This window comes from Tenrec ecaudatus, chromosome 7, assembly GCF_050624435.1.
Source record: "Tenrec ecaudatus isolate mTenEca1 chromosome 7, mTenEca1.hap1, whole genome shotgun sequence".
In the NCBI taxonomy this organism is placed as follows: domain Eukaryota; kingdom Metazoa; phylum Chordata; class Mammalia; order Afrosoricida; family Tenrecidae; genus Tenrec; species Tenrec ecaudatus.
Genome location: NC_134536.1, coordinates 113877762 through 113903451, shown reverse-complemented (window position 1 = coordinate 113903451; position 25690 = coordinate 113877762). Strand labels below are relative to the sequence as shown.

The 25690-nt window shown below is 45.3% G+C and overlaps 2 protein-coding genes across 3 annotated transcripts in view; one reads left to right on the top strand and one right to left on the bottom strand.

The window, feature by feature from the left end:
* The first annotated feature begins 1530 nt into the window (after positions 1 to 1530).
* On the top strand, positions 1531 to 24315 carry BAG2 (BAG cochaperone 2). Its single transcript, XM_075554940.1, has 3 exons — positions 1531 to 1693; positions 16168 to 16277; positions 17401 to 24315. The coding sequence occupies exons 1-3, from the start codon at positions 1581 to 1583 to the stop codon at positions 17811 to 17813; spliced, it is 636 nt and encodes a 211-aa protein (XP_075411055.1). The 5' UTR covers positions 1531 to 1580; the 3' UTR covers positions 17814 to 24315.
* Positions 23909 to 25690, bottom strand: part of RAB23 (RAB23, member RAS oncogene family) — a 37833-nt gene continuing 36051 nt past the window's right edge. For both annotated transcript variants that reach the window (XM_075554939.1, XM_075554937.1), the window contains one exon: positions 23909 to 25583. In XM_075554939.1, coding sequence (XP_075411054.1) covers positions 25444 to 25583 — 140 coding nt within the window. In that variant the 3' untranslated portion in view covers positions 23909 to 25443. The remainder of the gene's footprint in view (positions 25584 to 25690) is intronic.

Genomic DNA, 25690 nt, shown 5'->3' with positions numbered 1-25690 from the left:
CCATCAAAAGTACTGAACACCTACCAAGTACCAGAAATTATTTAGTGTACTTGGGATGCACCAGTGAGCAAAGCAAAAGAGCACAACTTTGGGAGGAAGAAGGTGAGGTGAGGTATTAGATAGTAAGCAAGTAAACAAAGTCTATCTGATGAAAAGTATAATGTATGAAAATAAGAGACAGAACTGACCATTATGGAGGGCCATGGAGCTTGCTAATTTCTTCTCTCAATGGTTATATATTGAAACAAAAGTTGATAAATAAGCCATGCAAATTGTGGAGAGATCAGCCAGTGAAATGGCCTAGAAGTGCGTTGAGCAAATTCAAGGACAGGAAGGATGCTAGTGTGGCTGAAGCCGCCTGAGCCGGGAGAGGAATTGGAGACGAGATCAGGGAAATGGGCTAGGGTGTTGTGGTCTTTAAGGATTTGGCTTTTTCCAGTAAGAGAAGCCTTTAGTTAAACTAGGTTTGAGAGAGTGGTGTGAGGTCCCTCGTTTAAAAGGATTACTTCCTGTCAGTGCTTTCTCGACAGGAAAGGGCATGCAGGCGGCCTTGTAGCAGTCCATGTGAGAGGTGCTGGTGGACCAGGGTAGAACCCAAGAAAATCTGGGAACTATTCTGAAAGCAGAGCTGATGATTTTACACATGGGCTGGAGCTACGGAAAGAGGAGGACTTCAGGTGGTTCTAAAGCTATTTGATAAACTCTTAAACCATTCACAAAAAGCAGATTCCTGTTTCTATCTCCTGACCTGACATACCTGTATTGGTGAAATCCGGACCCCAATAGTCACCTCGTATTTAGAGTGAGTTGAGAGGAAACAGATCTGGGCTTTAGGGCCTCCTCAGTTCTGAGGATGTAAATGGCTTTGGCTTTCATCTGGTTAACTGATCCCGGTTTACACTCATCAACTGTCATCCTGGCTCCACAGGCACACAGTTTTCTTTGAAATAAGTCATACTCCAGATCCTCTATCGTTTTGACCTTTATGGTGCTTGACCTAGAGACTTCTGCATCTTGTTTTGAAGAAATTTAAACGGCATGAAATGACTTATTATTTCGCTCGATTTCCCACGGGATATATATTTCTTAGAGAGCCACAAGGAGGATCATTAAAAAGTCATCAGTCTGTGGCAATGCAGTTCGTCGTCCCAAGTGCAGTTGTCTTCCCGGTGCTGGGCGGACCCTGTGCTGCGGGGCGAGTGGAGGCTTTGTGCGCCCTGGTGGACTTTCCCTTCCCTGTCCAAGGGCGTCCCGTCTTTCCTGGCTGGGAGAAACAGCCAACAGGCCTGAGCCAGGCACCTTTAGGGTGCGCCAGCCAAGGGGGCTATTGGCGGGCGCCCCGACCTCCGCCTGGGCTGCAGGTTTTCCAGACCCCCGGCCCTGGAGCCCGGGAGGCGGCACGTGCCCGCCGGCGCCCCGGGCGCCGCGCCTGCCCTTGTTTGGCGGCCTCGCGGCGCGCTGGTCCTCGGGGCCGCCCCCGCGGGCGTCAGAGGAGGCGGCGCCCGGCCGGGACGCCCGTGCCCGCGGAGCGCCCGCCGCCCGCAGAGAGCCCGCCGCCCGCAGAGAGAGAGCCCGCTCAGATGGCGCAGGCCAAGATCAACGCGAAAGCCAACGAGGGGCGCTTCTGCCGCTCGTCCTCCATGGCCGACCGCTCGGGCCGCCTGCTGGAGAGCCTGGACCAGCTGGAGCTGCGGTGAGCGGCCGGGGCCGGGGCCGGGGGGCGGGCGGGCGGACGGGGCCGGGCGGGCGGGCGGGGGGCGCCTTCTCGGCCCGGGCCTGGGCGTCTGGGAGCAGAGACCGCCGCAGACAAAAGTTTGCGATTCGGGCCGCGTCACGCCGGGCGGACAGAACTTCTAGAACCTTCTCCCATGGTCTTGCCGTAGCCTTCTCCCGTGCTGCATTTCAAGGGGGCCGCAGTCAGCTGTAGCCCCGAGAAATGGTTACGTTGTCTTGCTCCAGAGCGTGCCACAGCGGAAAGTCACGTGTTTAAAAAGCCAGGAGCCCCCGGGAGCCAGCATTAGAACAGCCAGGGACGAATGGTCGGGAGTATTGTGCGGAATACAGCAACTGCGGCTTCAGTTTCTGGTAGCCTCATGCCGGGGGTGCCCAGCCGGTCGCCTCGTTTCTGAACAGTGTCTCACCAAGTACAGAGGGCTCGGCGCTGCCGTACTCCTCGAAGGTGCCCGCAACTGTCCCCTGAAAGCATGGGAACAGGCTTCCCTCTTACCTAATTAAGGTTTCAGGAACTTTCACTAATACAGTCATCAGCTGGCGTAGAATTTCTAAATCATTTATAATAAATTTAGGCAGCACTTTTTTCCTTTAACGATGTATGAAAATGTTTATGTTCTCATTCAACATTTTGACTGAGTCCAGGTTTTTGTACATGAGGGGAAATCGTTTTAAGGCAAGTCGTACGTAACTTGGCATAGACAAAACTGATTCAGAGCCCCCACCAAGTTCACAAAGGGCCGGGTGAGCTGGGGGGGGGGGGCGGCGGGGGGGGGAGGGGTGGTGGTGGTTCAAAAGTGCTCCTTGCCTGTTGTTCTCCCCAAGGGACACACTAATCCGAGATAGGTGTTTGCCTCGGGAAGGAATTGATAAGCATAGAACCCTCTTATCACTCGGGCACTCAACTGCTTCCCCAGGAAAACACTGAAAGTGAGAAGTTTCCACAGTCTATTTTGTAAATGGCAACAGAGAAATGTGAACTGAAACTGAAGTTCTACTGAAATAGGAATGTGTTTCTTAGTGGATTCCCACTAAAGCAGTACACGTGGCCCGTTCAACCCAGAGAAAGTGAAGCAAAATGAGATCAGCGCTCAGCTGCCTCCTTCCCATGTAGTCAAGTCAGAGGAGACCCCCGCCCCCCTCTCCCTAGAACGCTGGGAGCAGGTTTCCTGACTTTCCAGGAGCCTCGGTCCCCAATTCAGAAAGAGGATTTCTTTCTTAAAGGAATGGAGAAAGCAGGGCCTCTCCTTCAAATCCTCCTTAAGCCAGAATGACATCCCCCATGTGCTTGATACAGAAAGAGTGCCTCCTTAAAAGAAAGCCTTTAGATTTGAGCAGTATTATAGTCAAACACTTGATTAATGGAAAATGTGTACTGATTCCATTACTTCACGAGAGTTGGGACATGACAGCTTGCTGTCATTTACCCGGGAGCTAAGGAGGAGGAGAGACTACTATGGTACTGGTTAAGTTGTTTCTAATTGTTCAAGACTCTGCAAATAATTCTAGAATTTTAAAAGCTTTGTTTCTTCCTTTAAAAAACAAACCAGAAAGCTGAAAACGTAAGAAGTGTTTCAAAAAATGAGAAGAGAGAAAACTGCTGATGTTGATCCGAGGAGGGAAGTTCTCTGAAACCACAGGGCAATGTCAACATAGCCCGTGACCATCAGGCCGAGAAGGTCGCTTTGCAAATGAATTTGAAAATGAAGTGTACTTTTTTTTGCTTTAGTAATTTAATTTCATACGAAATAGGGCTAATAAGACTATCTGATAAAGGCAAACATTACAGTGTGTTCTCAGGAGTGTGCATTTACTGTTGCCTAATCACACGGATTCCGTAGATTGTAGAAGAAGCTTCTTCATATGAAATCGAAAGATTATGCCAAATGCTTTACGCCTTGGATTATGAGCTGGGATAGATAATGTTTGAAATACTTCAAAATACTTGCGATTGTTCTAAAATTGTTGAAGATTCCATTTATTTACAATTCATTATGACACTACCCCTTTTTTCTACTTTTCCTCCTTTATGGCTTCCTCCTAACAGTTTTAACCCATCTGAGAAGTTCATTTAGTAGTGGCTCGACGTTGCTTATTTATTGTTACTTTTTGAGAAATTGCTATTCACTAGTGTTATTAATAAGAAACAATCATGCTGACATTCACTCCTTTCACGAGCACTATCTATGTGCCCAGCCCTCCGTCTCAGTGGAAGTGCAGTCTTGATAGTACAGATGGGCAGTTGGGCGCAGAACGTTGTATAAGTGAAAAAAAGACCCCAGATTTCAACATCTTACAGAGACCCTTTTATGAAGCCTTACGCAGGTCAAAGACAAATCACCCAAATGAGGGGACCATCAGCATGACACCATTAGTGTATCCAAAGGATTCACAGCCACGTTGCTATTTGTAGGTGATTCCAGTCTGTGGAAATCTGCAAGATCATGAGTGGCCAGTTCATCACAGTTGCAGGCAGGTAGGACTGGAGAAGTGTGGGCATGGCTGGGACACACATGCCATTGCAGACTTGCAAAGGTCCCATCATTGGTCCTGAGGCCCTTTGACCACCTGACTAGATGATCAGGGGATGGCTCTGGAAAGGCTCAGAGCCATGCATCCCCTGGCATCCCAGCCTCCATTACGAACACGCCCCGGCATGTCCTCTGAGGGCCCTGCCTTGGTTTGGCTAAGGGAGTTGTGATCTGCTCTCAAACATGCTCTGCCGAAGGGAAAGCTGCTGCCACGTTGCTGGTTCATGGTAGGAAGGAACCAAAATGGAAGCTCACTGTATGTCAAGAGCTCCCGCTGTACGCTGCAGCCTCCACAAACCAAGTGCTTCAGTGTTGAAGCGCTAATGCAGTCAAACGGCTGTACAAGTGTGGGCCCCAAATATGAACCTGGGAAGCCCACAGCTCCAGACTCTTCACTAGATAGATGCCTGTCTTCTTAATGGTAAACATCATATTTCAAGATACAGGAATGATGGATGGATGGATGGATGGATGGATGGATGGATGGATGGATGGATGGATGGACAGACGGACAGACAGACGGACAGGTCACTGAACGATGAAACAATCTGTTAAATTGGGTTTTCATTCAGCAAATATGGCACTCACATGTGCCAGGCATTAGATAGGAGGCCCAGATGGTCATGAAGACACTTGGGGACAGTTTAGCGCTGGGAAGGGTGACAGCTGGGAGCTGGGCTAGTCACTAATTTCCCCCAAACGAATCACCTCCAGCCTCGTTTCCCTTTGTATCAGCCATTGGCAGAAGTTAAGAGGGCAGCTGGGACTGAAAGCTTGGGGCCAGAGGCTGATGTCATCCATGTATCTAGCTGAAACTTGCATGTGGATGCTCTTGTTAGGTGCCATTGGGTCGGTTCCAACCCATAGTGACCCTGTGTACAACAGAAGGACACACTGCCTAGTCCTGTGCCATCCTCACAATTGTCGTCCTACATTTGAGCCCATAGATGCAGCCACTGTGTCAATGCATCTCATTGAAGGTCTTCCTTTTTTCAGTTTCTCTTTTTCGACTTTCTTGGTAGAATAAGCCAACCCCAGGAACCAGACACAATGCCAGAGGGTGTCATAATTATTGTTTAAAGACCTATACTTTAAAAGATAGCTTGGAATGTACATTGTCATTTGAATTTTGCAAACCCCTTTGAAGTAGGAAGAGGACATATATTATCTTTTCTATAAACGAGAAAGCTGAAGTCCAAAGGATATTAAGTGGCCTGCTTCCCCCAGGCCATTCTACTAATGAGCAAGTAGCTCCTAACCACAACCACCCGCCCCACGCCGCTGTAGCTCAGTGCTCTGTAGTAGTCTGGTGCTAACTGGAACGCTTCGAACTCTTGCACTGCCTACAATATAAGTGATCGTTACAGAGTTCTTTTGTTATGGAGTATTAAATAAAAGAAGGGACTATGGTTTTAAGAACCTTTTTTAGATTGTTTTCTTCTGAATCCATGATGTGAACATTTACATTTTCTCTTCTTTTTATGCAAGCACAGATTCTTGGCACTGTGATACCAAGTACACAATAAGTGTCATGAGCCTGGTGTGAGTCAGCACAGTTCTCGGCATGCTGTGCGCATTAACACACGCATGGGTTTGTTGATGCGGTTAGTCTGTGTGCTAAACTTCACCTGCTTTCTTTCGTTCGAGCATAACCACGTTCACCCTCCTCGCCCTGCTTCACAGGTGAGGACATTGAGGCTGTGTGGGGTTGGCAAGGAGCACTAGTGGCACATCAGGCTGCTGATGACAGAAGGTCAGCAATCTGGGACCACCAGCTGCTCCTTAGAAGGAAAATGAGGCTGTTTACTCAAGGAACGATCTCTCGCCTCAGAGACCCACAAAGGCAGTCTGCTGTGTCCTTTGGGGTCACTGTGAGTCAGAACCAGCCAGTGCCAGTGGGTTCAGTAACCCGCACAGGCCCTAAGAGAAGCACCATTGTGAACAGGTGGACTGGAAAGTTTTGCCCTCTCCACTGTCCACTGTGTTCGTTGACTTGCTAATGGCAGCTGAGGTCCAGGTGAAGTTGTCCTCGAACACCTCCCCGGTCTCAACGATGTGTCCTCCCAAATCTGATGACTACCTGAGGTTGTCTGTGCTCCACTTTTACGCTCATATCGGTTTTCTGACAATGTTTGGGGTGTTTTTTCTTTGCCAAAGCCTGCTTCGTTGTTAAGTTGTGCACCAGTTTCCAGGAGGACAGCCTGGCAAGTCTTTCTGTGAGGATCTTACCCAATTTGGACATGGAGCTCCCTGCAGAGTCTGTTCATGAAAACCAGACTGCCCTTCTCTGCCTGGGAGGGTGCTGTCCCACGGGTGTAGCTTCCTCTGCTCAGACACAGTCCGCACCACAAGACGCGGCGCCGCCACGAACTGTTATGAACAGTCATTCTCAGCCAGGGAAGGGTTGGCCCCATGGGGGTTTGACATTGGGTTGTCACAATCTCGAGGTGGGGCACGGGAATGCTACTGGTGGGGGTGTTGGTAGGAGTTGTGGAGTTGCTTCAATCTGCACCAGCAGGAAACACTGCTCGGTCGCGCCCCAGCCTCATGCCGGTGGTGTGAGCCCATGTTGCAGCCACTGTGTCATTCCACCTCACTAGGTAGTAGTGAATTTCTGAAGATACACAGGAAAAGCCCTTGTCAGTCCTAAAGGTTAATAGTTCCAAGGTTGAGAAATCCAGGAATGAGGATTCAGATGAGGAAGTGAACGCTTTTTTTTTTTTACTGTGATTAGAGTTGCTATTACCCCCAGAAGCCTCTCTGGAAACACCATCAACCTAACTCTAGGCCTTAAGAAACACAGCTCCTCATAAACAATCACCAAGTACACTAAGTATTAGCGCCATCTTGCTAATACCTGGATGGCACACACAGGTAAGTGTTCAACTACTAACCAAAGGCTGGTGGTTCAAATCTACCCAGAAGCATCTTGGAAGATGGCCTGGCAATCACAGGCTTGAAGACCCTCAGCAATTCTGCTCAACAACCGGGCTCCCCCGGAGTCAGAAAGGTCTGCCCGGCCACTAACAGCACACTGGAAATCAAGTTACCCTGGCAGCCAGATGAGCCAAAGCTCCATGTTGGCAATGTTTGATACAGAACATGGGTATGTTTAATAGTTTTAACAAGAGGTGATTTGAAAAGCTAGCTCACAACCAGACACTTGGTGATGAGTCAATGGAACAGAATACTACAAGTGGAATGTCAAGACCACAACCCACTGCCACTGGGATGGTGCACAGCAACGCTGCTCGGGGGTTCCAAAGCTTCACACGAGAAGCCAGCCTCGTCGCTCTTCCAAAGAAAAGTTGGTGAGTTTGAACTTAGCGACCCAACATGGAACCCACAGTGCCATAAGAGGAAGAAGAATTAGTGAGATGCTGGCCAGGAGAGGCTATGAACTGGCCCGCAGAATCTGAAGAATTTCCTAAGAATGCAGCAGAAAGAAACAGAGATTGGAAAGAAGAGGCATTAAGGGTAAAGTGATGCCGTCCAGCATTACCTGACCAGAGTTCCAAAGGAAATGGAGACTAGGGGCAGGCAGGCAACAGGCAATGAGATGAGAGTGAATTTGACAGGACATACTGGGAGAAGGAGACCGATTTCTGTGTGAGTTTCAGGATGGCAGTAGCTGATACGCAGCACAAAAATCATACTAGAGAACGAAACGCTGCCTGGCCCTGCACTATCTTCACAGTCGTCCTCACGTTCGAGGCCATTGTTGGCCCTGCACTATCTTCACAGTCGTCCTCACGTTCGAGGCCATTGTTGGCCCTGCACTATCTTCACAGTCGTCCTCACGTTCGAGGCCATTGTTGGCCCTGCACTATCTTCACAGTCGTCCTCACGTTCGAGGCCATTGTTGGCCCTGCACTATCTTCACAGTCGTCCTCACGTTCGAGGCCATTGTTGAAGCTACTGTGTCAGTCTATCTGGGTGGGGGCCTTCCTCCCAGGTTCAGCTTCTAAAGGGAGTGTGTCTTAGGGACCGTGGGTCTGTCTGAGGGCGAACAGTCTGGAAAAGACTGGCGAGAAGAGCTGCACAGGCTGAATGGACTCGGTACTGAAGTAGACATGCAGAAATTGTTGGATTGGTGTGTATTATATGGTCACCACCATAAACATTTAAAAATAAACCATGTCCACATAATAAGACAGATGTACAGTGCCAAAGGAAGCACTGATTGCCTCCAGAGGGAAGAGGGAAGTCATTAAGGAGAAAATTCCTCCCTCAGGGATTGGACTTTGAGAGGAGACTGTTCAGGGAAGAGGAAATAGCAAGTAGACAGACATATTCATGTGCCAAAAACTCCCTGGTATCGACATTCTTTTCTTTAAATACTTTTATTGGGCTCTTACATCTCATCACCACCCATGCGTTCATCCAGTGTGTCGAGCACATTCGCACTTACACTGCCATCATTTTCGAAGTATTCTCTTCGCATTTGAGCCTCTGGTATCAGTTCACATTTCTTCCACCCACCCACCCAGTCTCCCTCAAGAAACCTTGATTATTATAGATTGTTATTTCCATATCTTACATCATCCTCCATCACCCCTCACCCACTTTTCCATTATGCATCCCCCTGGGAGGGGCTTCTAGATGATCCTTGTGATCCATTCCCCCCCTTTTCCCCACCCTCCCCTAATCCTCCTGGTATCTCTACTCTCCTTGTTGGCCCCGAGGGGTTTATCTATCCTGGATTCCCTGTGTTTCGGGCTCTTATCTGTAGCACTGTGCATGCTCTGGTCTAATCTGATTTGTAAGGTAGAATTGAGGTCATGATAGTGGGGTGAGGATGCACCAAAGAACTAAAGGAAAGTTGTGTTTCATCAGTGCTATACTGCACCCTGGCTGGCTCATCTTTTCCCTGTGACCCCTCTGAGGGGATGTCCAATTGTCTATAGATGGGCCTTGGGTCTCCACTCCATGCCCCACCCCCCCAAATCACCTTGGGTATGGTTTTGTTCTGGGTCTTAGGTGCATCCTGGCATCTACACTCTGAAGAACGACAGTTTCTCTTTTTTTCTATGAAATTAAGAGAATGTACATCAATATGTATACAAGAAGTTCTAAGAAAGATGAAATCTGTTTCTCACAGGGAAAACGCCCTGGTACTATCTACCATAAGTGAGTGTGGGAGAAAGCTGAAGGATCACTTTATCCTGAATGCCTCTACTCTTACTATAAACTTTCTTTATATTCTCAATTAATGAAAAAATAACTACTTAGCAATAGATTTTTTGTTTTCTTTCAATCCGTTTTCTTACCCCCAAAATGTACTCTTGTAAGTTACAGTTGTAAATGAAGCCTCTTTGACCTTCCCATTCTCTTTGCATCTTACATTTTAGTACAAACTCAAGTGCTGAAAATATTCATCTTTCCTTTCACCATCTTCTCATTTACCATCACATGCTTTTCAGCGTCATTAAATGTTGGAGCCTTGGCTTGTTTGTAGCATATTTCATATTAGTGCCAACTCAATTGCTTTTACATGGACTGGGTCCAGGTGTTTCTGAGAGTTTGCTAATACAAAATGTAAGTAGTACTGAATGGTGCTGGAAGACAGCCTGGCATTACTATGATTTTATAGACTATTGTTTCTGGTTTTACATTTGTAAAATTCATTTTACATTTACATTTGTGAAAGAAATTCCAGCTCTTATGGAAGAGCTGGACATATATTTAGTATTTTAAACAGTAAAGAGACCCTGTGATTGTACAGTCTATTGGTGCTATTTTGGAATGTGACGGGTGGGGCACTGATGGGGAGGCATATGCATTCTTAGGGAGAGGAGGGGGTCTCTATCTGGAAGGACACATGCTGAAACGTTGGTAATGTTCCCACTTCAGGCAGCAATCAGGATTAGATCTTCTGAGATCTCATGTTTCCAAGATTATTCAAATACTAGTTCTGCCACTGTTTCCCTTGGCAACTTAATTTAGTTACTGTAACTGGAACATGGTCTGGCCCTGGAAATAAATGACGTTTAAAAAAAATTTTTTCCTCATGATTCCACAGCCTAATCATTTCCCAAAAAAACCCTCATTGCCATCAGGTTGATTCCGACTCATAGTGACCCTACAGTTCAAACTGGGCCTACCGCAGTGGGTTTCTAGAGACTATAGCTCTTTACAGGACTGGAAGGCCTCGTCTTTCTCCCTCGGAGTGACTAGTCATCTTAAACTGCTGGCCTTGAGGCGGGCAGCCCCAGGGCTCACCTGGACTTAGTGACTGGGTATGTGAAGTATGTGTCCACTAGTGCTATGTGTGTGTTGCTGAGGAGGAGGGAGGGAAAGTAGTGCTTCTATAGTATGAGCATGATTTTATATAAAAAATATCCAGGAAATTCCCTTTAGACTTGGAAAAAGACAAAAATGTCCCATATTGTGTTTAACACAATACTTTAGCCAACATTATAACGAAAAACAAGCAAACGAAGTAACAGGACTGGGCAGTGGGGAGATAAAAACTATCTTTTTTTCCAGTTGATAATGATCATCAACGTAAATTAGCCAGCATGAGCAATATATAAATCACTAAAATTAGTATCAGGGTTTCCAGTTACAAGGTGAACCTACAAAAGTAGCAATAAGCAGCTAGAAAATATAATGAAAATATGTTATTTGCAATATTAACACAATCCAAACACGGATTATCAAGACCATAATGAAAAGTACTTTAAATTTCTAACTAAGAATATAGAAGATCACTGGTGCGAAACTCTAACAGTGTGCAACAGAGCAGCAAGGGGGGAACAAAGCAATGAAGTCCCTGGGGAATACCAAAAGTAGACTTGGGGGCCAGGACATGGTACTTATCAGACTTGACTAGAAAACACGCCTAAAAGGCCAACAAACAGACCTGGAACTATTATAGGCTTTGGGTTTTTTGTTGTGGTGGTGGGTGTTTTGGGGGTTTTTTTTAGTATTAATTTTTTGTTTTGCTTGGTTTTGTTTTTGTGCTTATTGTCTCTGCAGGTCTATCTAGATATGATAGGTAGGATAAACAATGCAGAGGAGAAAACAATGGGACTGATGCCCCATTGTGGGGATGTGGGGGGGGGGAGTCAAGGGAAAGGAAGTGGGTGTTAACAAACCCAAGGACAAGGGAACAAGTGATCTAAATTCGATGGCGAGGAGGGTGTAGGAGGCCTTCTGGGGCTTAATAAAGGGCAGTGTAGCCAAGAGGAATTACTAAAACCTGAACGAAGGCCAAACACAATATTGGGACAAGAGGAAAGTAAAAGGAAATAGGAGAAAGAACTAGGAGGCAAAGGGCATTTTAGAGGTCTAAATACAGGCATGTACGTATGTAAATATATTTATATATAATGATAGGGAAATACATCTATGTATATATATTTAAGTATTAAGGCAGCAGACAGACATTGGACCTCAATTCAAGTACTCCCTCAGTGCAAGAACACTTTGTTTTAATAAACCCAGCATTCTATGATGCTCACCTTCCCAACACCATCTCTGACGACAAATAGGTGCATAAACAAATGTGGTGAAGAAAGCTGATGGTGCCCCTGGCTATCAAAAGAAATAGTGGCTTAAAGATAAATAAGGGGCTCAGAAGCAACAAAGCCCACATGGAAGAAGCACACCAGCCTGTGTGATCATTTGGTATCGATGGGAGCAGGTATCAGGCATTCAAGACCCAGAACAACAACAAAAAACATATCAATATGAATGAGGGAGATCACAGAGTGGAGACCCAAAGCCCGTCTATAGAAAATTGGACATCCCCTTACAGAAGGGTCACAGGAAGAGATGGGTTAGTCAGGGTGCAGTATAGCACTGATGAAACCTACAATTTTCATCTAGTTCTTTAATGCTTCCTTCCCCCTACCATCATGATCCCAATTCTACCTTACAAATATGACTAGACCAGAGGATGTTCACTGGTACAGACAGAGTTGAAAACACAAGGAATCCAGGACAGATAAATCTTTCGGGACCAATAAGAGTAGCAATACCAGAAGGGTAAGAGGAAGGTAGAGGGAGCCGATCACAATGATCTACACATAACCCCTTCCCAGGGGAACAGACAACAGAAAAGTGGGTGAAGGGAGACAGAGATCAGTGTAAGGGAGTATAAAAAAAGTATAAATGATCAAGGGTTCATGGGGGTGGGGGAAATGAGTTTATATTCAGTGCTCAAATAGAAAATGTTTTTAAAATGATAACATAGGTACAAATGTGCTGACGTGATGTATGGATGGATTATAATAAGAGATGTAAGAGCCCCCAATAAAATGATTTCAAAATAAATAAATAGATATGCCATGCCTTCTTATGGAACAACAATGTTTAAATCAAATTCCCTCACTTTTATGAAAAACTAAATAAAATTAGTCTGGAATTCAGAAGCATAAAGGTCCATATGCACAGTCAAATTATCTTTACAGAGGATAAAGGAGCTTGCTCTACCAGATCTTCTAGCCAAAGGCATCATGCTCAGTCGGGCAGCAAAAAAGAGGCAGGCTCTCGACAAGATGGCGTGACAGAGTGGCTGCAAGAATGGACTCAAACAGAAGAATAATTGTGAGGGTGCAGGACAAGGCAGTGTTTCTTTCTGTTGTAGGAGAGAGAGAGTTGAAAACACAAGGAATCCAGGACAGATAAAAACGAGCTGCATTTGGAAGAGTGGACCCTTTGTAGTACACATTTTTTTCTGCTTATGTGAGCATCAAGCAACTTGCTCTGAGTCCGTGTACCCAGTAGCATCACCTGGGAAGGTTCTCTTTTGGTCACAGTGAATTTTTTCATAAAAGCAGTTTCACTTGAACCTTATTTTTTTTGTAATGACCAATTTAAGAAAACAGCGTGCGGCTGTGAAATTTTGTTTTCTGTTCAGGAAAAAAATCGCCACAGAAACTGTTGTGATATTGAACATAGCTTACCAGGACAGCGCTATGGGAAAAACGCAAGTGTAAGAGTAGTTTTCTCGTTTCAAATAAGATGAAATGTCGATAGATAACAAAACATTCTGGACATCTGTCAACTTCCCAAATGGACAAAAATGTCAACTTGTATGCATTTGGAGTTCGTTCTACCAGTCAGACTGTTAGTCAAGCTATCTATTTAGAGGTTCTGAAAAGACTGCCTAACGGTGTGAGACAAAAAGGGCCTGATTTGTGGCAGACGGGGGACCGTGACAATGCACCTGCTCATGCAGCCGTCTCAGTGCGCCAGTTTTTGACAAAAAACCAGCATGCTTCTCTTGCCCCACTCACCTGACCTCACTCCATGTGACTTATTTTTGTTTCTGCAAATGAAGAGCGACATGAAAGGACAGATCTAAAGATGTTACAGAGGTGAAGAAAAAAAATAGGGAAGTGCTGTTAGCCATCTAAAGAAATGAGTTTGAGAAATGTATCCAAGAATGGAATCTCCAATTTGACAAATGTATTAAATAAGTACTTTGAAGATGATAAGATTGTTTTGGTAAAAAAATTAAATACATAGTTTTGGAGGGGAAAAATTCCAGATGTTTGGGTACTCCCTCATATGTAGGGTCATTATGAGTCAGAACGGACTATGGCTCCTAACAACAAGTACTAGATGGTGCAACAAAACCAGAAACCATGGAGGTCGGTGCAACAAGGCTCTCAAACATATTATTAACTAAATAGATTTGGGGTAGACTTTAAAAACCATTTGGGTAATAGATTTTGGGGTAGGGAATGTTGGGAGAATGTGGGTCACTATTTTGAAGAAAGACAAATTACTACCTAATTACATACAAGGTTGGAATATGGATGGATTCAAGTCATATCTATGAAAAGTAAGACTCGATTTAAAAAATACATAGAAGCATATTGTATGATCTAGGGGGAGGTGTGGCAGTTGCAGAATCTCCTGTGAACTTGAGCAAAAAGGTGGAGTCTATTAAGCCTGTTAATCAATGGTGCCTCTGTGTGGACATGGCCGCCTCCTGAGGATTCTGGGAACTCCGGATTTCCTCCCTGGAGCCTGGACACACACTTCTCTGCTACACATTCCTTTTGACAAGCCTCATGGAGCTATACTGGTGGCACCCAGAGCCCTGTAGCTGGAGGAGCCACGTGGAGACCCACGCCAGCGCTGAGATGCTTCTACCGCCACTGGATCCACAAGACTTTCCACCCACTGGCCTGAGAGCTTCCTGCATTTGGTGCCATTGCATATGTTGCATGTGTCTGAAGAATTTATACCCTGGTATCTGACATATGGGCTAATATTGGTCTTATGGACTTGATCTGGAGTGGACTGGGATGTTTTCTCTTATTATACAATTATTATGTGCTATAAAGCCCTTTCATATATATATGAATAGATGCATGTCCCTGGATTTGTTTCTCTCGTCTCCCCGGGCTACCACAGTAGGAAGTGACCGCAGTGGTGTGCCAGTGGCCGAATGCTTGTCTTTCGTGCCGAAGACACAGGCTCAAGCCTCAGCCTTTGCAGCCCATGCACAGCCTACGTGGATGCTGAATACGCGTCAGAGGAGCTTCCAAATTAAGAAAGGTTGGACGTTACTTCTGAAAAGTAGCCAAAAAAACCCTGTAGATCACAAAAGTCTGCATTTCAACCAAGCGGGGTGACGTTGTACCGGGCAGTGTTTCATCCCCTCATGTATGAAATAGACTGTGTGGGGTCACCATGAGCTGGACCCTGACTCCATGGACATGCACAAGAACCAGCAGGCAAGGGCACCCCTCTCCAAACTTTGAAAGCATACACACTGGGCAAAGGCAAGGGTGTGGGGAGATTTATCCACATCAAAGTAAGGATCTCTGTTCAGTTAGGTGCATCCAGTTAAATGAGTGGACGGTAAGATGGAGGCGATGGTTGCAGTCCCTGAAGCCAAAACGACAATAATTGAGTAAAGAATGGCTGCAAGTCACCTGGAGGACAATAAAAAAATAAAAATAAAATAAAGTTGTCAAGTGAATTCAGACCCTTAGTGTGGCCCTGCCCATGACATTCCCGGGTTGTAATTACTGGGGAAGTCGACTGCCACATCCTTCCTTCTGTGAGCAGCTGGTGGGGACTTCGAGTAGACCAGCCAGCCATCGGTGCCATAACAGGACAGTAATAATCCCTATCAAAGCGCTAGATAACAGCGGAAGCAGTGTCTGAACAGGTAGGCTAGACGGCGGATCTCGAGAGATGCCCAATGTCATTAGAGGAATGCAAATGAAATACTGACAGTCGAATGGCAGCGCAGTCGGAAAGTTGGAAAATGCTGAGTAGCTAGCTGTCGAGATGTGGGTATGGTACCTATCGGGAGAGGGACGGAGGCTCTCGTGCTTTGCTGCTGGGAGTGTGGATGGTCCAGCCAGCCTCAAGGACAGTCTTTCAGCGCTGAGTCAAATTCTGGCTATAAATACTTAGTCTTCTCAATTCTTCCCTGACTGTATATAAGGAGAAAATTCTCACAGAGGTCTAGAAAGAGGCTGATATTCTTTAAGTGTTATTTGTGGTGTTGGGAGATGTAACAAGTATGACCTTCAGTGGGAGCCTGGAGAGGTAAAATCAGATGGGTACACACAGCGTGCAATGAAGCTGATAAGATGTCCATATAGATGAACACAATGGTTCTCAACAAAATGAGTGAAAAAAGAAACAGACCAAGGTAAAAATATACAGAATGAATACACATACATTTATAATAAATAGAGGTAAACATTCAAAAGAACAATCCCCCTATAAATAGGGAACAAAATGGAAGTGGCATTAATGGATTAAATAAAAAAGGATCAAAGAGAATAGAAACATGAAAGACCAAACTTTAAAAGTAATGTTGCTTTTAAAGGTGTTCCTAGTAAACTGGAATGAATGGTAGAGATGAAGAAATTTAATAGGCCACCATTCTTCATGTAACAACTCTCTTGCTTCCCAATGCATACAGGGTGGAAGCGTTGAGAGAAGCGGCAAGCGCTGTTGAGCAAGAGAAAGAAATCCTCCTGGAGATGATCCACAGTATCCAAAATAGCCAGGACATGAGGCAGATCAGTGACGGTGAGAGCACTCCCACAGGAGGGGACTCGTCTCTGACCTATGGGGAAAGGGCCGGGGGTGCGTGAGGGTGACATTGGCCGGGTTTGGGGGTGAGCGCATTGGGCTTCAGCACGGAGCCGTCGGTCTGTTGCAACAGTCAGTCTTCCACCAGGCTCCTCCGGCCTCTCAGAATGGCTGGCAGGCTTGCAAGGTCAGGAAGCGCACAGCCTCCCGACCCTTGTTAAAGTGTACCCCAGGTTACACTCCTAACTGTAAGACACTGAGAGGCAGAAGAAAAAGATGGGAGTTTGGAAGGAGAGCACAAAAGGAGTTGTACTGGAATGTGAATTACTTGAGAGATTAGAAAAACCATGAATGCAAAAACATGCTATTATTCTCATAGGAAAAGCAGGCCTGCCACAGAAGAGGTCACATGTAAAATCCCATTTGATTGGCTCTGAACTTTAATTGGATTCCTTTCCCACGTCACAGGGCAAACTAGTGGGCCCAGGAGCCAAGGTTAAGTATGCATTCTGACAGATCCAGAGTCGTCACGAGCTAGTCTGTTTCCTCAACATTGCAGTCACTCATCCATGAGTTACGCAGTTGAGGCACCAACAAGAGACTGCTGGCTTTCTCGTATAAAAAATCTAACAACTGCGCTCTGTTCCCATCTTTCATTGCTCTGAACAAGACTAGCGTTGCTTGCTTCAATTTGTCTGGTAAGGATGAAGTCAGTGTCTGGCTGTGAGGCTGGCTCATTCGCCACTATGATGGCCATGTCTTCTCAGTCAACAGAGGGCCTAGATATACACATCCACCCTTTAGGGAGCTGCAAGACACCTGTCTCCATATTCTCTGTCTCCGGAATGAATCCATTCCTTCCCAAACGGTTCAGCAAATATGCTAGCATCTGCTGGCATCCACATGTGCAGACGTCTGACAAAGGCATTCTGCATCACATGCCATCAATTTCATGTCCTGGAGTTTTAGCCTTTACTTAAAACAAATTCATGAGAAAGGCTTACAGAAAATAATGGCTTTAGCCATAAGTGAATGCCTCTGTGCCTTTTCTTAAGTCCCTGTGCTCTTGACATAGAAAAGTTTGTTTCTGATTGATAATTTGTTGTTGTTGTATGTTTAGGAGAAAGAGAAGAATTAAATCTGACTGCAAACCGTTTGATGGGAAGAACGCTCACCGTTGAAGTTTCTGTGGAAACGATTCGGAACCCCCAGCAGCAAGAATCCCTAAAACATGCCACCCGAATCATCGATGAGGTGGTCAGTAAGTTTCTTGACGACGTGGAAAATGCCAAGAGTCACTTAATGTCATTGTACAGTGCTTGCTCTTCTGAGGTGCCACCCGGGCCAGTTGACCAGAAGTTTCAGTCTATAGTGATCGGCTGTGCTCTTGAAGACCAAAAGAAAATTAAGAGAAGATTAGAGACTCTGCTTAGAAATGTGGAAAACGCTGACAAGGCCATTAAGCTGTTGGAGCGTTCGAAAGGAACTGCTTCCAAAACGCTGCAGCAGAATGCGGAAAGCCAATTTAATTAGCTCTGAAACCTGCATGCTATCTACGAGTGACGTGGAAGCGATGTCAATACTGTTCTATGTGGTAACGTGTACTGTGTGTTAGGCATGACCACTCCCATCTCATACACAACACAGTTTCGGCTGAAAATACCCCAGCTTCACGGGTTTTGCAAGAAATGTGGAAAACGCTGACAAGGCCATTAAGCTGTTGGAGCGTTCGAAAGGAACTGCTTCCAAAACGCTGCAGCAGAATGCGGAAAGCCAATTTAATTAGCTCTGAAACCTGCATGCTATCTACGAGTGACGTGGAAGCGATGTCAATACTGTTCTATGTGGTAACGTGTACTGTGTGTTAGGCATGACCACTCCCATCTCATACACAACACAGTTTCGGCTGAAAATACCCCAGCTTCACGGGTTTTGCAATTAACACAAGACCAGAAATATTTTAATTGCCTACCTAGTTTTTAGATTGCATTGTCGTCTACTACATCTAGCTCCTCATACATACATAGCTATTTGACCATCTGTGGATGGGTACGTGGCGTGGCTGGTGAGAAGGGCCGCCTCACTGCCACCCTGGGGCTTTGCCGGGCGTGGAGCCAGCTGAGCCCCGAGAGCAGTTCTTTCCTTCAGCTGCAGCCGCCTGGCTGCGACTGCCGGGAACCAAGCACAGTGCATCAAGACACGAGTAACCGCCCAGCAAGTCTCTCCCTGTGTTCTCTGTCACTCGTCAAACATTGTGGAGGTACCTGTATCAAACCTATTAGAACGTAAAGATTTATGCATCTCATGCTATGTATTTTTAATGTGAGAAAAACCGCTTATGATTTTACCACTGCGTATACTCATTTTTCAAATACTTCATTTCTATAAAATCTTAATCATTACAAAACTGAAATGTTGTAACCTGCCTTTTTTTTTCTCACCCCTTTTTAAGCTAAGTGCCACCACAAAGTCTTGGCAACTTAAAAAGACTACTGTGTTCCGCGTGGCTGTTCCCCAACTTACGTACCCATGCCCCTCCCCTTCCTGATGGAGGTGCTTCCTAGATTGTTGCTACTGCTGGACAAATGGTCCTTGGTCCTTCTTTCTTGTTGTTCTGAGTGCATGTACGTTTTATGGCCTCTCACCAACAAGGACTTCTTTGTGGAAGCAGTATAAGTTCTTTCTACAGTCATTAACATGTAACCCTTTTACTCAAGTCTTTCCAGCACCGAGTGTTAATCTGTTCCTAAAACTATTAGGCAAACTCAAATACAGTAGATACATGATGAAAACATTGTATTTTAATTTGTATTTTATTCACCAACAAATCGGCCAATACATCATGTGATAACACAACTACAGAACACTTAGTCATCAAAGTGACCAATGCTATTGACACATAAAAACCTAATTTCCTCAAATTCTGCTTCAAATACATCCAATTCTTTCATTAGAATACATTTTGTTTTCACAGGAACCTATGATCTAGATTTGTATGGCAATTGTAAATGTTGAATCTCCATGAAAAGAAATTCTGATCAAATGTCAACCTTCCCACTTGACGGGGGGTCAGCCTTCGGAGTCCGAGGTGGCGAGCAGGACTCGGGTGTGCCGTCTTGAGGTTCCCCAGTAATGTACTTCCACTCAGAAACACGCCCCTTCCTCAAGTCCGTGTTCCACGTCAGTCTACACACTTCCCCACCAGCTTTCTAGCTGTGCCTCCCTCTGTGGCCTCAGTTTCCCTCATTCTGTCTCTCCCGGGCTTCCCAGTGGAGTCTGACTGGAAGCCATTCCCTATGAGACTTGGAGAGCTCTTCGCTGCCACCTCTAAACGTCTTGGGAGTCTGGTCCACAGCATCTCCAGCTCTCAGTGCCTCTTGCTGGAGCCCCAGGGGAGGCGGCAGGGACTCTTAAGGCATATTTTAAAGAATGGACGTATAATGTATAATCAGCTGACAGTCATGTCTTTACTCTCAGTTTTTATGTGTAGAAGTCTGGGTTAGACTTTGTGGGATTGAGTATGTTGTGTCCTATGTGGATAGAGATTACCTGGAGTACTGACCCAGGCCCACACCATGACCAGCATGTAGCATGTGACTTTCAGAAAGCCCTTCCGCCACCCTTCCCTGGCACTTTTCTACTGAAGCCTGCTCCTGGCCTTCCTCGACAGGTCCATCTGGAAGCCCACGGCTCTGTTCATTGCTGTGTTCCTGGGTAGTACGGCTCCTCACTTGGCTGTTTCACATAGGATACAGTGTGAACGGCACTGCCCCTGCGGAATGCAACACTGGTGCTGGGAGCGCCTTCTCAAACTCGCTGCCATCAAGTCGGTTTCAACTTGACAGATGGGTAGAACTGCACCTTTGGCTTCTGGAACTTTGACTCTTTTACAGGAGCAGAAGCCTTAGCTTGAGCCTGCAGAACAGGTTGTGATTTTGAACCGCTGGCCTTCCAGCTGGCTCAAGTCATAACCCAGTACACCACCAGGGTTCTCTGAGCTTTAGAAACCCCAGCTCACCTTCTCAGAAACCTGCGTGGCCGTGGGACTGCCCTATGGGGTCACTGTAAGCATCAACTCAACGGCATGCTCTCCCCTCCCCACTTCAGAAAGCTCTAGAAACTTTTAAAACATGCTGGGTCTCTAGTGAAGTACCAGCAGGGTCAGTTCTGTATTTGACTTTTAACTGATTTTTGCTCCTGATGAGTACTGAATTTCCAGTTTGTCACCTCCTCTGTAGGCCCTGCCGCCTGTCGTACTTAGGGGACCTATCCCCCGGAGTGCCAACACTCAAAATGCTCACAATTCACCCTACCGACGCGACCCACTACTTGGAGAATCTGCTTCAGCGTTTTAAGACGGGAAAGTATGAGTCTCTTAACAAGTGAAAGTTTTACTCGGACACAGCAGCAGAGCAAGACTTGGCAAGCTAACAGACATGCAATTTGTTAGAGTAGGAAATGGCCACTTGTTCCTTTTGAATGACTGGTAATGATAGATACATTTGCTGTACATCTGTGATATTTACAATTATTCCAAGTACTTAAAAGTAAAGCAGAGAATCTTGAGAAGCAATGACGATACCAGTCAACTTGAACTGAGACTTTCTCTAGTTGAGTGTGTGTGAGAGACACTGCTCGTGTAACCAATTAAAATGAAACAATGGGAAGCAACGATCCCTGCGAGCTGCTCAGATCCTTGAGTTTGCAGTCAGAACGAACAGAAGGCAACTTGTACTGGACCGCCTCAGACCACGCCGCTGAAGCAGGCGCTTTCCCCGACACACATCAAGCCCTCAAACACGCATGTGGAAGGCTCGTCTGTCACTGGTTCAATTTCAGTATGCAGTATTCCAGGGGTGGCCATAACAGGGTAAGGTGGTGTTTGTGGAAAAGTCCGACAGTGTCAAAACCAGCTGAAAACCCTGTCCCTGGAAAGCCAAGGGCTATTACACATCCCTCTTCAAATGTGGTAACCACGCCTGCAGGTCTCAAGCGAGTACCCGCACTGGAACGAAAGCACACACAGAGCAAGTACAGTGCGAGGCTGCTGCAGGAAGACCGAGATGAGTGCCAGCCCCAACACTTACCAGAAGGGGGGCCTGAGGTATTGAACTATCAAATCCCTCCCTGCCAACCCCAAATGGAAACTCAGGCTAGCTGATTCCATGAGTTATGAGACTGAAATGAGACATTACCTGCAAGATGCTTAGTGTGGAGCGTAGAAGACACTTGTTCAATGCATTTACACACGCAGACATTTTATACTAGAAAATGAATGTGTTACTTGAGGGTCCAAAGCCACCAGACAAGACTAAAACAACTTTTCTGAAAGCAGACCAGTACTGACAAAATTAACAAATTTTGTCTCCAAGGCAGAAATCAGATGACCCATAGTCCTGAGCTCACTGCTGCCTACTTGACTCCAGCCCTGGCGCCTGATGACGGGCTGGGCGGCTGACGACCCTGTGCAGTTCTCACTACTTTGACAGAGGAGATCACCCAGAGATGGAGTTGAACTCTAGGACAACCGACTTTTATCTGAAATAGGAAATATTCTTTGGTTGTTTTCAAAGGCAGCCACATACCAGTTAGTAAGTATTTTGTTCTATATTGTCATATACATCACACACATCACACAATTTTAGCTTTGAAATGCACTTTTTATTTTTGATTGTTGGAAATTATCGTTCAAGGATATTTTTCAAGTCATATACTTTTAAGTTTAACCTAATAGCAATATATACATGTGGTACTCCATTCAAATTTATAAAACATTATTTATTTAAAGTAACAAAAATATAGGAGGGGTTCAGTTTTCCTTTTAATCTAAACCTTTTATTTGTAAAAGACCATTTACCAACATCCTACTACAGGGTTTCAGGAGAGACGGACAGGAGCATGGGTGAGAAGGCTTTGCAAGTCCGATCACCAGTGCCCAGGAGCGCGGTGATGGGCTCTTTCAGTGTCCACTGCGGACTGGAGTATCTTCTGTGACCAAACGCAGTCAAACGCCAGGCTGACCGGTTGCAGTCAAATGCTAGGCTGACTGGTTTCAGCCAACGGGACTCAGACTCAGAAGTGACACTTGAGACCGGCAATCTGCCCGTGTGCAGTGTGTGACAAGTAACGGAATGAGTTTGCCCCTGTCTGTCCACTTGATCACAGAGGAACATATACTTTAATGATACATTAATGGAAGCATGTCAGCAGGTTACCAGTAACCATTTCAAATATTTTGAAAAGGATCCTATAAAATAATGATATCTGCATTAAAGTAGTACAACACTTAAAAGAGTTGGAACATCCGGTCCAAAGGCTAATTCTCCATCCTCAGATCCGGATCAGAGACCCTGGCCCCAAACAGTCACAGGCACAGAGGAGCAGCCAGCAACGAGCGTGCTTTCTAGCAACGCATCCCAAACTTCTGAAGAGCCTTCCTTCCGGCTCCATCCCACTTCGAGGAAGGCTCTTCCCTCCCTCTCTTTGGCAGTGTCAGTTTTACTTCAGTTTGAAAAGGCTTGTGTATGCTATCAACTTTGGAAAGATAAAAAGAAACCATTTCACCTGATTTTACTCAGCAATTATGCCATAACAGGGCTATTTTGTAGCTATTTAATTTGAAAGGCGGAGACTGAAACCTGAGAAAACTGAAATATATATGGCAAGTATTCCACAGCTACGCAAGGGGGCTTAGAAAAGTTGCGACCTGCTGCAATGAGAGATCATGGGTGTTTGCCCGTGTGTTCACTGGTTCCAACCCCTGGTGTGTCTGCAGGCTACCAAGTAGTCATGACACTAGAAAGGAGATTTGCGCACACAAGCACATCATGTGGGTCTCAAACAGGCTTTTCTTCAGCATCCATGTTTCATCAGGAAGTATCAATGATGCTATTTAAAAGAACTAGGGGCCTCAGGGAGAAGCAGGGGAATCAGTGTCAATTTTGAGGTTTTCAAAATGAATTACTTAACAATGTCACATATGACCAAATTTCTAGCCTATTGAATTATTTAAAAAGGCTAATTAGGAATAGGTTTAAAATAGTGCAAATTAAAAATGTCAATGTGTAGCAAAGGTCTCTTCAGTTCTTGATTTAAAAAAGGCAAATATAAGTTCATAAAATTAGAATAACAGCATTAGGAGCCATCGAACAACTGGAACCAATCATCAGGGACTACATTTTTTATATTGAAAAGTAACAAACATTCACACCCACAGTTAATTGCTATATGATACAGAACTAGGAAATATTACTTGGGCTTTTTTTGGCTAACAAAAGACCATAGGACTCTTCACCACAAAATATCTGTTGTGTGAAAATTAAACAGAGCCTGTCTTTCAAGAGCGTGAAAGGAAAGCTATCTTCACCAGCAGGTGCTCACTGTTAGGGACTGAGTCCTGGCAATGGGAGTGGTCACGGCCGGAGACCCAGAATAAGCAGTTGACATCCCTTTGAAGTGGGAAACGCCAGCTCATTTCAACCTTACGAGAAGCAAACCCTGACTCTGACTGCTGAACAGGATGCCTACACACACCCTCTTACGGCCCCAGCCTTCTCTGGGCAGAGGGGACAATGGTGCAGACGGAAGACTTATTTAAAACCAAACCAAGATAGACCGTACAAGAGGAATGCATAGAACATCATATATTTAGTACAATGAATGAGAAACGATTTTACGACACATGTTCAGGAAAAGTTGTTTGTACATACTCTGAAAACCTGTAAAAAACCAGGTACACTGAAAGGAGTTATTTATTGTTTACAAACAAGCCAATTGATGAATGACCATTTTAACAGAATTCATGCAGTTAATCTCCATGGGAAAGCTACTGTCCCGAGTGATAAAATGTATGCTATGACATGTTGATGACATGTTAAAATGATTTCTTAAACTACATTGTTTTGTATTTGGTGCTGACAGCTTTTGAGGTGCTATACAATCCCAAGTTATAGAAATTTTAAGTGATATTCTGAAAATACCATACAAAAATGTGTAAACAAAGGGATGCCTAGAGCTACGGGTTCTTATAAAATACCTAATTTGGACTAGGACAAAAGACTACCCATCTTTTGTGCACTTAAAAAAAATTGTTAGCTTGAATGTTAAAGTTCGAAGCTGGGTTCTCCGCAGCAAAAGGTGCCGGCTGCCAGCGCTGCACTTCACAGGGCCCAGCAGGTGGCAGCAGAGGTGCAGTGCGGCTTCTGAGGGGCGTGGCCAACCTGGCCACATCCTGAGCTCGCTGCCAGGTAGCTAGCTCCCTTGTGGACAGGAAACCAGAAGGAGAAACTAGCACTCGCATGCTGCAAGGAGACTCACCTGGGAGACGCCTTAGCATTGAAATGTTTATATATTCTGCTTTACCCTGTCAGAGAGGGTAACTGCTTGTTAGAGATTATAAACTACATAGATTAGAGTAAAGCATGTGGTCCAAATGTAAAAATCAGGCATATTTTTGGCACAAAACACTTTCAAAACCTAAGCACATTTTGCAAAATAGATGTCTGGAACTTCCTGTTGTAAAAAATAAAAAATTTTAACATGCACACAATGTATAAATGGTTTCAGAAATGAATTGATTAGGATCGGGCTTCCTTAAATACTTCACACACCTTCCACTTACTTCAGTACCAGATACCTGCATGCACACCTCCGCACTCATGTTACAGACATTGCACAAGTAACACTGCCAAAATGCGCCTGCAAGCAGTCTGGCCAGATTTATGGGGTAGCTTTCTCAACATTTTTTTTTTACTACGTATTCAAATTCAATACCATTTTCCAGAAAGAAAAAAAAAACCATGATTAATTGCAGTAAAGGAATGTTTGATATCTTCCCATGATCTATAAAATTAAGATCTGTACCAGTATATTTCATGTTTCCCAGCATTATAAAATTCAGCAAAAACCTGTTTTGACATCTCATAGCAGTCTTCAAAAACAGGAGAAGCTTCGTCTAATGAAAAACCTTGTAATGAGTGCATAGGGCGGTGATTTTCTGCCAGCGGTCTCACTCTACGTTCTGAAAAGCAGGGCGAGAGCAACGTGTAATTAAGTCTGTCAAGGTCCAGTCTGCTAAACCACTTGCCACAGGCCCTCGACAGCTGCATGCTGCGTTTCTTACTGAACTGCGTAATACACTCCGGTCTCCAGCCTAAGCAATGCTTTAGAGCGTGCTACAGCTACTAAAAGGATTTCTGTTTTTCTTGGTCCTCTGTTTGTTGGGTCGAAGACTGATGACATCTCCACCGTTAAGGGTACTTGAATTCTGACCTGAGTGACTCCCACCAGATGTGTTAAAGACACCTGTACAAATGGAGAGAAACGCAGAGATGCACATTTATACGCGGGGTTCCCTGTGGCCGCCTTCCAGGAATACTGCATGCATAGATACGCTTTTTGCCCCCTCGGCC